Source organism: Ranitomeya variabilis, chromosome 2 (assembly GCF_051348905.1).
Source record: "Ranitomeya variabilis isolate aRanVar5 chromosome 2, aRanVar5.hap1, whole genome shotgun sequence".
NCBI classification, from domain to species: domain Eukaryota; kingdom Metazoa; phylum Chordata; class Amphibia; order Anura; family Dendrobatidae; genus Ranitomeya; species Ranitomeya variabilis.
Genome location: NC_135233.1, coordinates 279713239 through 279727958, shown reverse-complemented (window position 1 = coordinate 279727958; position 14720 = coordinate 279713239). Strand labels below are relative to the sequence as shown.

Here is a 14720-nt window from a genome sequence, read left to right as displayed (position 1 = left end):
CTGTGCACAAAACAGTTATTACATGGAGATTATGTCATGCATTACAAACTTAATCGTGTTATTTGGCTATCATATATTAGAAGGATAAATTGTGGTACGTAGTGATAATCTTACCTCCCTCAATTTTTCCCGCTCTCGTTCTCTCTCAGCAATTCTCTTCCTCCTTTCTTCTTCAATTTTCACAGCATTTTGAGTTTCTCTTCTTAATTTGTCATCCTTTAAGATTTTTCGGATTTTCTTCCGACCTTTTCCTGGAGATTTGGAGTCCGAGTCATCGTCCTCATCTCCATCTTCTGAATTTGCCTAAATTATTTAGAAGAAATACATAGCTGGCTAGTGATTATTAATATCAAGCTTTAATTGTAGAAAAAAGTATAGTAGATATTAGCACTTTGGTCTTATTTACAAACCCACTGTCCAAGAAGCCACCAGCAGGCACCAATTAACCTAGGGCTAATCATCAGAGCCGCCGCTTCTTTATTGCAAAAGTTTACATACAGAAATTAAAGGACAACAGTGACATCTGCAGGATGAGATGTGGCAGTACAAGTGATATACTGTAGTGTGGATAGTAGTAGGAGATTATGGGGCCATGCACATGTCAGATTTTTAACTCGGACAGAGTCTGCTAAAAGAAAAGGGGGGGGGAATTGGAAAAAAAAGTCAGACTGCAATGAGATAACATTCAAGTACAATACGTCAGATTTTCATGGACTGACAGAATGGATAAGATTGAGACCTTTTTTCCTTCCATTTTGTCTTCTGAAAAAAATCGGATCATAATACGATCATCCTCTAATCAGAGTCTGATCAGAATGTGATTAGATGACATCAGAGAAAATTCTGTTGTGTGACCCTAGCGTAAGACTTCTAACCATCAGTGGCAAACCCACACATATACCGTAAGTGGAGAAAAATACACCAAGTACATCGCATATAAAGGATGACATTAATCTGAAAATACACAGTATGTCTGGATATCATTGCAGATATTTTTCATAGAGTGTGAAAGCCTCATCCACTTGCATTATAGCATAAGGTGTTGCAGGAAACCTGCTATAATTAGGGCACGTGCGATCTCGGGATATAGATATTCACACACCCTAAAATCCAGTGTGCAGTAACTGTGGCTGGTACCTTTGATTCACTAGAGTCCTCTTGGACTTTGATTCGTCGCCTCTTCTTTTTCTGCTTATAACTTCGTTGAGTTTCCTCTGCTTCCTTCTTTGACGACCTGCAAAATTATAAGCGACAGATATATTTGAGAAATTCCATTTTAGCCTTTAAAAATAATGGTTGTATAAATAACTAATTTAGGCACTGTTTTTATTTTGGACAGTTGAGTACAATCTTCTGGTGATATTAGTCAGAATGCAGTTTAGAGAAGCAAAGTTCCTTGCTGTGCAATGTCCTGGAGGCAGCATGTACTCTGCAAGGTGGACAGAATCCATGTCACCCACTTGTTGTCAGATCTGAAACACTGACTTTTGTAAAATCTGACCGTTCAGTAAGCAACCAATGGAGACACGTGTGCAAACACCAGAGTAAATCTGTGCAGGTTCTGCTTGTCCAGTACGTTCTAGCTATGTCCACTGCTATGAACAGGGGCAGGATTTATACCAAAGAGCAGAGCAGCCCCCCTTTCTGATGTGCTAAGGGGAAGATGTGGAGCACTGTGGCTGGTTGTGTGGTGGGGGTGCACTGCCTATGCAATCACCACGATGTACATGTGCAGTAGTATACTGGAATTACCTTTTACAGATGACAAGTGCATCAATTATCAACAAGGTGTTGTGTGTTTACAAATCTTTACCATTAGAGAACAGATTAGTTCAGTCCTGTTAGGCCATGTTCACACGCTGCGGGTTCCTCTGCGGGTTAATCCCGCAGCGGAATTGAAAATCTGCAGGGCAAAACCGCTGTGGTTATCCCTGCAGATTTATCGCGGTTTGTTCCGCGGTTTCCGCTGCGGGATTACTGCTGTACTATTGATGCTGCATATGCAGCAATATGCAGCATCAATAGTAATGTAAAAAATAATAAAAATTGGCTATACTCACCCTCTGACGTCGCGATCTCCCCGGCGCTGCAAGCGGCTGTGCCGACAAGGACCTTCGTGACGTCACGGTCATGTGACCGCGGCGTCATCACGGTCATGTGACCGCGACGTCACCACAGGTCCTGTTCGGCACAGCAACTGAGACCGGACGGCCGCGGGCAGCGCTGAGAGGTGAGTATAGCTTCATTTTTTATTTTAATTCTTTTTTTTACACTATTTTATGGTTCCCAGGGCCTGGAGGAGAGTCTCCTCTCCTCCACCCCGGGTACCACCCGCACATTATCCGCTTACTTCCCGCAACGTGGGCACAGCCACATGCGGGAAGTAAGCGGTTCAATGCATTCCTATGGGTGCAGAATCGCAGCGATTATGCACAAAGAAGTGACATGCTGCGGGTTGTAAACCGCTGCGTTTCTGCGCGGTTTTTCCCGCAGCATGTGCACTGCGGTTTGCGGTTTCCATAGGGTTTACATGTTAATGTAAACGCTATGGAAACTGCTGCGGACCCGCAGCATCAAAATCGCGGCGGTTCCGCGGTAAAAACCGCAGCGTGTGAACATGGCCTTATAGTACATTAGCTATTGAACCCGTTCTACGCCCGGGTGGCGAGCATTTATATTGGTATATGGTCTCCATCCTGGTATGTGTTGCTTCCATCCTGTGCCCTAATCTTGTCATGTGCTGCTACCATCTTGCGCCCCCATCCTGTCATGTGCAGCCCCATCCTGTTTTGTGTGCCTCCATCTTAGGATGAGTGCTCAGGAAGACAGTAGCACATCACGACACATGCTCCCATCCTGTACCCCAATCCTGTCATGTGGTGGTCCCATCCTGTACCCCAATCCTGTCATGTGGTGCTCCCATACTCCACCCCAATCCTGTCATGTGCTGCTACCATCATGCGCCCCCATCCTGTCATGTGCTGCTCCCATCCTGCGCCCCCGTTCTGTCATGTGCTGCTTCCATCCTGCACCCCCGTCCTGTCATGTGCTGCTGCCATCCTGCACCCCCGTTCTGTCATGTGCTGCCATATTCTGTCATGTGCTGCTCCCATCCTGCACCCCCGTTCTGTCATGTGCTGCCATATTCTGTCATGTGCTGCTCCCATCCTGCGCCCCCACTCTGTCATGTGCTGCTGCCATCCTGCACCCCCGTTCTGTCATGTGCTGCTGCCATCCAGCACCCCCGTTCTGTCATGTGCTGCTCTATTCTGTCATGTGCTGCTCCCATCCATATGCCCCATACGCTGCTCCCTAAAGGTTGATGGCCCCCATAAGATGCTCCATAGTATATGCCTCATATGCTGCTCCATAAAGGTTGATGGCCCCCATAAGATGCTCCATAGCATAATATACACCATATGCTGCTCCATTATGGTTGATGGCCCCCATAAGATGCTCCATAGTATATGCCTCATATGCTGCTCCATTATGGTTGATGGCCCCCATAAGATGCTCCATAGTATATGCCTCATATGCTGCTCCATTATGGTTGATGGCCCCCATAAGATGCTCCATAGTATATGCCTCATATGCTGCTCCATTATGGTTGATGGCCCCCATAAGATGCTCCATAGTATATGCCTCATATGCTGCTCCATTATGGTTGATGGCCCCCATAAGATGCTCCATAGTATATGCCCTGTATGTTGATCCATAAAGGTTGATGGCCCCCATAAGATGCTCCATAGTATTATATGCCCTGTTTGCTGCTCCATTATGGTTGATGGCCCCCATAGGATGCTCCATAGTATTATATGCCCTGTATGCTGATCCATAAAGGTTGATGGCCCCCATAAGATACTCCATAGTAGTATTATATGCCCTGTATGCTGCTGCAATAAATAAAAAAAACATACTCACCTATCGTCGCTGGGTGCCGAGTGCTGGGGGGCCTGAGCAGACGGGGACACCAGCGCGCTGTGGGGGTCAGGTGCCGGAGTCGCCGCTAGCTCAGGCCCCCGGCACTTGCTATAGTCACCTGGCCCTGATCCAGTGCTGCCTGCCGCTCAGTCTTCCGGGTCCTCTGGCTGTGACTGTTCAGTCAGAGGGCGGCGCGCATTAAGCGCGTCATCGCGCCCTCTAAACTGAACGTCACAGGCAGAGGATGTGGAGGACGGAGCGGCGCGCAGCGGTTGAACGGAACAGGTGAGTATAGCATACTCACCCTCCTGGCACATCCATGCTTCTCCGTTGGAGATCGCGGTGTGCGTTCAGTGCTTACGCACACCATGATCTCCTGGGCTGTGTCACTCTGGGGTCCAGACTGCGCCGGCGCTTGAACAGTCTATAAAGGCTTCGGACAGAGTGACGCTTCCCAGCGTTATATTATAGATGATATGGCTGTCAATGTCACAACCAATTGAGGCTACTAGTTAGAATTCATGTGTGTAACACAGGATGCCAAGAAAGGGGAAAGTGAGCAACTTAACTTTCAGCCAATGAAAACCCAAAAGTCATCATTATCTCAGTAAATTAGAATACTTTATAACACCGGCTTGAAAAATGATTTTAAAATCTGAAATGTTGGCCTACTGAAATGTATGTTCAGTAAATGCACTCAATACTTGGTTTGGGCTCTTTTTGCATCAATTACGGCAATCAATGTGGCATGGCATGGAAGCGATCAGCCAGTGGCACTGCTGAGGTGTTATGGAAGCCCAGGTTTGCTTCAGATCATCTGCATTGTTGGGTCTGGTGTCTCATCTTCCTCTTGATAAGATCAGGCGAGTTTGCTGGCCAATCAAGCACAGTGATACTGTTGTTTTTAAGCCTTTAATGATCAGGGGTATTTTTGGGTTTTGCATTTTCATTTTTGGCTCCCCTCCTTCCCTGAGCCATAACTCTTATTTTTCCGTCAATATGGCCATGTGAGGGCTTATTTTTTGCGGAACGAGTTGTACATTTGAATGACACCATTGGTTTTACCATGTTATGTAACAGAAAACATGAAAAAAATTCCAAGTGCAGTGAAAAAAAAAGTGCAATCCCACACTTTTTTTTTTTTTTTTTTGGGGGGGGGGGGGGGGAGGGGTTTGCTAGGTTCACTAAATGGTACAACTCAGAGGTCCCCAACCTTTTTTGCACCAGGGACCGGCTTTAAGCAAGACCAGTTTTCCATGGCCCGGTGGGGGTGGGGCAGGGGCGGGGCTTTGGTCATATGGGGGTGAGGTTATGGAGGGATGGAGCTTATATTATAACTATCCTGCACTGATACATTATGACGAACCCTCTGCTGTGTGATGGTTCACTAATAATATTGTAACTCAGATGTAGCAGGGCTGGATTTGTTCTTTTTCTTTCGCTCCTTGACAGTTTCCTGATCATTCCATAACATTTCCTCCGGCACGGCGGTGCGGATGTAGCAGACCTGTGTTAGTCATTGATCATGTGCTCTCAAGAGAAGTTATCGGTCCACACTGCACTGATAAAAGTACCACAAAGCTTTAGCATGAGGCCAGATGTAGCAGAGAGGAATGTGTCACTTGTAGATTTCATACACAGAGTGATTCATTTGTCGGGTTTATGAAACACTGAACACTGATGTAGCAGAGCTGATGGTGTCACAGCAGAGTACATTCATTAATGATTAATGAATGTACTCTGCTGTGACACCATCAGCTCTGCTACATCTGTGTTCAGTGTTTCATAAACCCGACAAATGAATCACTCTGTTTATGAAATCTACAAGTGACACATTCCTCTCTGCTACATCTGGCCTCATGCTAAAGCTTTGTGGTACTTTTATCAGTGCAGTGTGGACCGATAACTTCTCTTGAGAGCACATGAGTAACAAACAGTAAATAACAAACTCAGCTCTGCTACATCAGTAAAAAACCAATTGATTAATGATTAATCAATTGGTTTTTTACTGATGTAGCAGAGCTGAGTTTGTTATTTATTAAGTTTCATGGCCACTTCATGAAATCATATCACCAAAAAAATATTCAGCACTGCTACATCTTATATCCCAGCTCCCCACACATGGACCCTGCACAGCCGCCGGTAATACCTTCATTCAGAGGGGCCCAGCCCGCTGTTCCCGCACACACGCACAGGCACCCATGGTGACTCCGGAAATACATGGCGGGCTGTGGAAGCCGCCCGCCCTGCTCGTACAGCGGGAGATGGGAGGAGGGAGTGGCGGATGAGGGGGAGGAGACTTCCGCCCGAACTCCACGGCCGCCCACCAAAGGGGTAATGACGAACGCTGCGGCGCTGGAGTGTGACGAACGCTGCGGCGCTGGAGTGTGACGAACGCTGCGGCGCTGGAGTGTGACAAGCCGCACAACCGGCGTGTTTAGCCGCTGTCAGCGGCGCCGCGGACCGGCTGCAAAACCCCAACGGCCCGGTCCTGGTCCGCGGACCGGCGGTTGGGGACCTCTGGTATAACTGACCTGCCATTATGATTCTCCAGGTCATTACAAGTTCATAGACACCAAACATGTCTAGGTTATTTTCTGTCTCAGTGGTGACAAAAAATTCCAATTCCAGTTTGTAATAAATGAAAATGGCAATTTTTTTTTTTTTTTTTTTAGAGACCCGTAGCATCTCTACTTTTTGGGATCTGTGGCCGGGTGAGAGCTTATTTTTTGGGTGCCGAGCTGACGTTTTAAGTGATACCATTTTGGTGCACATACGTTCTTTAGATCTCCAGTTATTGCATTTTAATGCAATGTTGCAGCGACCAAAAAAAAGCGTAATTCTGGCGTTAGGACATTTTTTCTTGATACGACAGATCATGATTTTTTTTTTAATTATTATTATTGATAGATCGGGCGATTCTGAACGCGGCGATACCAAATATGTGAATATTTGATTTTATTTTTATTGTTTTATTTTGAATGGGGTGAAAGGGGGGTGAGTTAAACTTTTATATATTTTTTTAATTTCATATTTTTTTAAACATTTTTTTTTTTTTTTACATTTGCCATGCCTCAATAGCCTCCATGGGAGGCTAGAAGCTGGCATAGCCTGATCGGCTCTGCTACATAGAGGCGATGCTCAGATCGCTCCTATGTAGCTGAATTACAGGCTTGCTATGAACGCTGACCACAGGGTGGCGTCACAGCAAGCCGGCATCAGCAACCATAGAGTTCTCAAGGAGACCTCTGGTTACTATGCCGACGCATCGCTGACCCCCGATCATGTGACGGGGGGTTGATGATGTGCACATTTCCGGCCGGATGCGGTAGTTAAATGCCGCTGTCAGCTTTTGACAGCGGCATTCAACTAGTTAATAGCGGTGGGTGAATCGCGATTCCACTTGCCGCTATTACGCGCACATGTCAGCTGTTCAAAACAGCGGACATGTCGCAGCTTTGATGTGGGCTCACCGCCGGAGCCCACATCAAAGCAGGGGATCTGACCTCGGACCTACTATCCCGTCCGAGGTCAGAAAGGGGTTAAATGCTTAGGAAGCCTTTCTTTGCAGGTGTTTTTTGTTAATTATTCAAATTTTCGGAGATAATGACTGTTGGGTTTTCATTGGCTGTAAGCCACAATCATCAACATTAACAGAAATAAGCACTTGAAATGGATCACTCTTTTGTAATGACTATAATATGTGAGTTTCACTTTTTGCATTGAACTGAAATAAATTAACTTTTCGATGATATTCTAATTTTGTGAATAGCACCTGTACATAATCATGGCTACAATGAAGACAACTTTGTATATAAAAGAAGAAAAAAAAAGACCTTGTTCTGGGGCGTTGGTCATCAGACTCACTGTCAGTGACTTCTTCGCTGACTCCAGAACCTTCACTTGCAGACTCCGATTCATCGCTGCTCACTAGGAAAATAAAGGTATAAAAAGTTAAAAGAATAATATCTTTCCATTGTAAACATAAAAATAAGATATCGCGCTAAAACACTAATGTACTAATCTGACCTATTGTGGGTTTTGCAGAAGACTTATCTGTAACCACAAGCTACCGCCACTAGAAATGCCAAAACCGATATTGGTGTTACAAAGAAAGGTGAGCACTGCTCCTTACCTAGAAGATGGCACAATAGGGGTTACGACTGGCATAGCGGTGCTGGTTGTAAGTGTCGGTTGCTGTGAGTACCGGACACCTGGCGGCAGGAGTGGGCTGTGAGAATGCCCGTAGTTAGAGAACGCGCAGAGCCAGAAGTGCTCCGGCCGGTAGCGATCCTGGATGCGCGTGTGAAAAAATGGCCGACACTGCTAACCCAGCAGCGTGTGACGTCACAAAAACTACGGCGTGTAGAGCGGGGCAAGAAGCTAACCAACGCGTTTCGAGGGACACCGTCCCTCTTAGTCAGGGTTACCGCCCCCTCACTGCCGATCGCTATATATAGTTTACCAGTGTAATTGATGAATTAACAAATTAACCCCTAAAAGGAATATAAATGCGCAATAATTGCTCCCATTGATTTGTTATATTTATGTAATGTGTGGGATGCTACAGCAATATGTAGTGGGATTGCCAACAATGCTTATATAAAATACAATCATTTTATTATAATTAAACAACCAAAACTGTGGAAAAAAGGGGGAGGGGGGAAGGGGGAGGGGAAGGGAAGGGGAGAAAAAGGGGGAGAGGGAAGATATGGAAAGGGAATATTAAAATGTATATACCACTACGGTAAAAAATACTGCTAAGGTATATGAATTAAAAATTACTTATAAATGACAAATAAAAGTAAATGTATATGACCTATAATTATTGTATAAATAGGAAGGTATATCCGTATATTTAAACATTTTTATTAAAACTGATAAAGTTAAAAAGAAATTAAAACGGTTTTGGCATTTCTAGTGGCGGTAGCTTGTGGTTACAGATAAGTCTTCTGCAAAACCCACAATAGGTCAGATTAGTACATTAGTGTTTTAGCGCGATATCTTATTTTTATGTTTGTTTTTGTTCACCTGTAGGTGTGACGGGTGAGGCACGGTACCTGTCTGACATCAGCAGCTTGCACATATATTTCTCATTAGCGCCAGTGTCATTGTTTTTTATCTTTCCATTGTAGTAAGTGTACAACAATGTACAATCAAATACAGTAGTGAATGGAAAATCGCTATTAAAAAGATTTTAATAGAAAGTAATGTTTACATTTGTTATGTGCAGATTTTTATTCTGTTCTAATATACACAAAGATATTTGGTGACATATGCATACAAAGTTTAAAGTTCCCAGTTGGAAAAAAAACATTATGAAAACAAATGAGAATTTTTATTTTTTACTGTAAAGCTGCATTTTGCGAAGCTGCAAATCCACTCATGAACTAGAATAATTTGTCAGAAAAGGAATTCTCAAGTACCCTTTCTTCTGTTCCGACGCTTTCCATCCTTTGAACGCTTAGATTTATCTTTCTTCTCTCCTTTTTCCGCTTTCTCCCCGTCAGATTCTGCTTCACTTAGGGACAGTTTGTGCCGCAGCAACCGATGTCTGTAGCGGGGCTTCTTTCCAGAGTCAGCGTCAGAGTCAGAATCAGACTTGGAGTCAGAGTTTTCTTCATCTAAAACATAAATGTGCTCTATTAGTATTACGATTCTGGAAAACAAAGCATTTTTAACAATGCCTTCACATTAATGCCTGATCACACATTACCATTGTGATTGCAGACCACTAGCAGGATGCTCACTAAACTATTGTGGTATTTTTTTATTTATTTTTTTTAATTCTTTCAGCTACTGTATTTTTCAGAATATAAGATGTATTTCCACCCCCCCACCCCACATTTCGGGGGGAAAATGGGTGTGCGTCTTATAATTCGAATATACCTTACTGTTCGGGGTGGAGCAGGGTCCCAGGTTCGCTGCTGGAGGAAGCAAGAGTGGCGCGTTGCTGCAGGCTGGGGGATGAGGGTGAGTATGGAGGTGTGACACTGTGGGTGTTCGGTGGTGCAGGGGCCCCACTGACATTTTGTGAAAGCCTTGGACCCCCTGCACTTCCATGGTTTACACTGCGGTGGACTCGGGAAAAATGGCTGCTAGCGGCAGTGCATGCACAGATGGAGATCTCGGCACCAAGATCTTGGGAGATGAGATCTCAGTGCCAAGATCTCATTCTGAGCATGCGCCACCCCCAGCAGCCATTTTCCCGGAGTCCACCGCAAAGTAAACCATGGAAGTACGGGGGTTCCAGGTTCTCACAAAATGTCGGCGGAGCCCCCACACAACCAAACACCCGCAGCGTCGCACATCCGAACACCAATTTCTTCCAGTCTGGGGTCCACAGCATCGCCCCACTCCTGCCTCTGCCTGCAGCGACCCAGGGACCCTGCTTTACCGCAGCCAACACCCCCCCCCCCCCCCCCCCCGGTAAGCAATAAGACGCATGGACTGTAAGAAGCACAATCATTTTATTAATAAAAACAACAATTTTTTTTCCTATTTTTCTCAAAATTTGGGGTGCGTCTTATACACTGCAAAATTTGGTATATGATTTTTCATCTACAATCTCAACAAGAAACAATATGCAAGGAAAAAAACACTAAGAAATGAACCTCCATGTACTCATACACTCTGGTGATTTGAGTAAACAGACACCAACACTCACCATTATCCTCATCCTCTGCTTTTTCAAATTTGACTTTTTTCTTTTTACTTTCATCATCTGGCTCCTCATCAGAAGAGGCCTCATCGTCCGATGACAAATTGGCTTTTATTTGCTCTAGAAGCATTTTCTTTGCAATCCTGTGAAAACAATAAATGGGTTGGGAAGTTTGATTTGCTATAATGCATATATAAAAGGGATGTAAAAGATAAACACTCCACCTATAAGTATGCTTTTTTACACCCAGTACACCAATGGAGACCCACAAGGATCCAGAAGCTGAGTTTTCACTACAATATTAGTTTTAATTAATAAGTTTAATCACAACTGAAGAGAAAAACAAGTTTCAAATGTGTCGGCTAATGAGCCATCCCCTACTTCAGGCCCCATCCTATATACCAATTCTGACGCTTTGAGCACAGAACTCACTAATTTTTGTTGTCTCATGGTAGCCATACTCCTCTGGCCAAAAGCTCATTGGGCTGATCGTTACCTCTGCCAAACTCCCAATGTCAACAGGAAAGCTGAATAAGCCGCTGTCAGACACCCATCGAAGCAAAGAATTTCTGGAGAAGGTAATGATTGGCATAGAGTTCAATCTGCCTTCCTTATCTTTATCTCTCCCCCACATTACCTGTTAGAGAAGTGCAACAAGGTCCCACATACATTAATCAGCCAACAGAGGTTGTCAACCTTTGGTTATAATTTCTTACTTAAAAGCATGCACTTGTGGCTAAAAATACATTTTTACAATTATGTTCCATTAAAAACTTTGTGGATTGCCTTCTGTTAGCACTTGGCTGCACTGTCTATTGCTGACTGAAGAAAGAGTTAAAGGGAACCTGTCACCTGAATTTGGCGGGAGCAGTTTTCGGTCATATGGGCGGGGTTTTCGGGTGTTTGATTCACCCTTTCCTTACCCGCTGGCTGTATGCTGGCCACAATATCGGATTGAAGCTCATTCTCTGTCCTCCGTAGTACACGCCTGCGCAAGGCAATCTTGCCTTGCGCACGCGCAGTATGCTTTGCCCAACTGCAGGCAAAGCCGAAAAGCATTAGTGCGCAAGCGCCGGCGCACTATGTCCCGGAAGTATTTCGCTGTGTTCCGGGACATAATACGGACCGTGGGAACATACCCTAAAAACTCCAATAGTATAGACTTGGACAGATTTGTTTTGTCCACCTTTAATTATATAAACTGGACTAGAGCCAAGGTGAAGCAGAGATTATGAAGGAAACCTTTCCTTAAAGGCCTACAGCCATGTAGGTGGTAATGTAAGACATAAAAAAAAATAATAGCCTATATGGAAAAAAATAACAAATAAAAGTTTATTAAACATACAATGAATACCATAACCACAATATAACCAAAGTATTCAAAGAAAGTTGGGCACAAATACTTTATTACTAAATATTAACCCCTTAATCCCATATGACATACTATCCCGTCAAGGTGACCTGGGACTTAATTCCCAGTGACGGGATAGTACGTCATATGCGATCGGCCGCGCTCACGGGGGGAGCGCGGCTGATCGCGGTCGGGTGTCAGCTGACTATCGCAGCTGGCATCCGGCACTATGTGCCAGGAGCGGTCACGGACCGCCTCCGACACATTAACCCCCGGCACACTGCGATCAAACATGATCGCAGTGTACCGGCGGTACACGTGCTTCCCTGAGACGATCGGTACAAGGCGATGTACTCACCTTGTACCGAGCGTCTCCTCCCTGCAGTCCACGGATCCAAAATGGCCGCAGGGCTGCATCCAGGTACTGCAGGGATTACTTCCGGGTCCACAGCAGGCGCTGGTAAGCCTGCAGCCCTGTCAGTCAGATCGCTGATCTGACAGAGTGCTGTGCAAACTGTCAGATCAGCGATCTGTGATGTTCCCCCCTGGGACAAAGTAAAAAAAAAAAATCCACATGTGTAAAAAAAAAAAAAAAAAAAAAAAATTCCTAAATAAAGAAAAAATATATATATTATTCCCATAAATACATTTCTTTATCTAAATAATAAAAAAATAATAAAAGTACACATATTTAGTATCGCCGTGTCCGTAACAACCCAACCTATAAAACCATTCCACTAGTTAACCCTTTCAGTGAACACCATAAGAAAAAGAAAAGAGCCAAAGAACAACGCTTTATTATCATACCGCTGAACAAAAAGTGGAATAAGACGCGATCAAAAAGATGGATATAAATAACCATGGTACCGCTGAAAACATCATCTTGTCCCACAAAAAACAAGCCACCATACAGCATCATAAGTAAAAAAATAAAAAAGTTATAGTCCTCAGAATAAAGCGATGCCAAAATAATTATTTTTTATATAAAAAAGCTTTTATCGTATAAAAGCGCCAAAACATAAAAAAATGATATAAATGAGGTATCACTGTAATCGTACTGACCCGACGAATAAAACTGCTTTATCAATTTTACCAAACGTGGAACGGTATAAACGCCTCCCCCAAAAGAAATTCATGAATAGCTGGTTTTTGGTCATTCTGCCTCACAAAAATCGGAATAAAAAGCAATCAAAAAAGGTCATGTGCCCGAAAATGTTACCAATAAAAACGTCAACTCGTCCCGCAAAAAACAAGACCTCACATGACTCTGTGGACCAAAATATGGAAAAATTATAGGTCTCAAAATGTGGCGACGCAAAAACTTTTTTGCTATAACAAGCGTCTTTTAGTGTGTGACAGCTGCCAATCATAAAAATCCGATATAAAAAAAACGCTATAAAAGTAAATCAAACCCCCCTTCATCACCCCCTTAGTTAGGGAAAAATAATAAAATTTAAAAAATGTATTTATTTCCATTTTCCCATTAGAAATAGGGCTAGGGTTAGGGCTAGGGTTGGAGCTAAAGTTAGGGTTAGGGCTAAAGTTAGGGTTAAGGTTAGGGCTAAAGTTAGGGTTTGGATTACATTTACGGTTGGGATTAGGGTTAGGGGTGTGGTTAGGGTTACCATTGGGATTAGGGGTGTGTTGGGATTAGGGTTTCAGGTAGACTTGGGGAGTTTCCACTATTCAGGCACATCAGGGGCTCTCCAAACACGACATGGCGTCCGATCTCAATTCCAGCCAATTCTGCGTTGAAAAAGTAAAACAGTGCTCCTTCCCTTTCGAGCTCTCCTGTGCGCCCAAACAGGGGTTTACCCCAACATATGGGGTATCAGCGTACTCGGGACAAATTGGACAACACCTTTTGGGGTCCAAGTTCTCTTGTTATCCTTGGGAAAATAAAAATTGGGGGGGGGGGGCTAAAAATCATTTTTGTGGGAAAAAATAAGATTTTTTATTTTCACGGCTCTGCGTTGTAAACTGTAGTGAAACAGTTGGGGGTTTAAAGTTCTCACAACACATCTAGATAAGTTCCTTGGGAGGTCTAGTTTCCTATATGGGGTCACTTCTTGGGGGTTTCTACTGTTTGGGTACATCAGGGGCTCTGCAAATGCAATGTGACGCCTGCAGACCAATCCATCTAAGTCTGCATTCCAAATGGCGCTCCTTCCCTTCCGAGCTCTGCCATGCGCCCAAACAGTGGTTCCCCCCACATACGGGGTATCAGCGTACTCAGGACAAATTGGACAACAACTTTTGGGGTCCAATTTCTACTGTTACCCTTGGGAAAATACAAAACTGGGGGCTAATAAATCATTTTTGTGAAAAAAAATAATTTTTATTTTCACGGCTCTGCGTTACAAACTGTAGTGAAACACTTGGGGGGTTCAAAGCTCTCAAAACACATCTAGATAAGTTCCTTAAGGGGTCTACTTTCCAAAATGGTGTCACTTGTGGGGGGGTTTCAATGTTTAGGCACATCAGGGGCTCTACAAACGCAACATGGCGTCCCATCTCAATTCCAGTCAATTTTGCATTGAAAAGTCAAATAGCGCTCCTTCCCTTCCGAGCTCTGCCATGTGCCCAAACAATGGTTTACACCCACATATGGTGTATCAGCGTACTCAGGACAAATTGCACAACAATTTTTGGGGTCCAATTTCTTCCCTTACCCTTGGGAAAATAAAAAATTGGGGGCGAAAAGATAATTTTTTGTGAAAAAAAATGATTTTTTATTTTTACGGCTCTGCATTATAAACTTCTGTGAAGCACTTGGTGGGTCAAAGT

General features: G+C 44.0%; 1 protein-coding gene across 2 annotated transcripts in view; it reads right to left on the bottom strand.

Annotated features, from left to right (window-relative positions):
• ATRX (ATRX chromatin remodeler) overlaps positions 1 to 14720 on the bottom strand; it is a 272152-nt gene that overhangs the window by 111593 nt on the left and 145839 nt on the right. For both annotated transcript variants that reach the window (XM_077285034.1, XM_077285033.1), the window contains exons 12-16: positions 10589 to 10725; positions 9348 to 9545; positions 7758 to 7851; positions 1138 to 1234; positions 115 to 303 (exon numbers count right to left, since the gene is read on the bottom strand). In XM_077285034.1, the coding sequence (XP_077141149.1) occupies positions 115 to 303; positions 1138 to 1234; positions 7758 to 7851; positions 9348 to 9545; positions 10589 to 10725 (715 nt within the window). The remainder of the gene's footprint in view (positions 1 to 114; positions 304 to 1137; positions 1235 to 7757; positions 7852 to 9347; positions 9546 to 10588; positions 10726 to 14720) is intronic.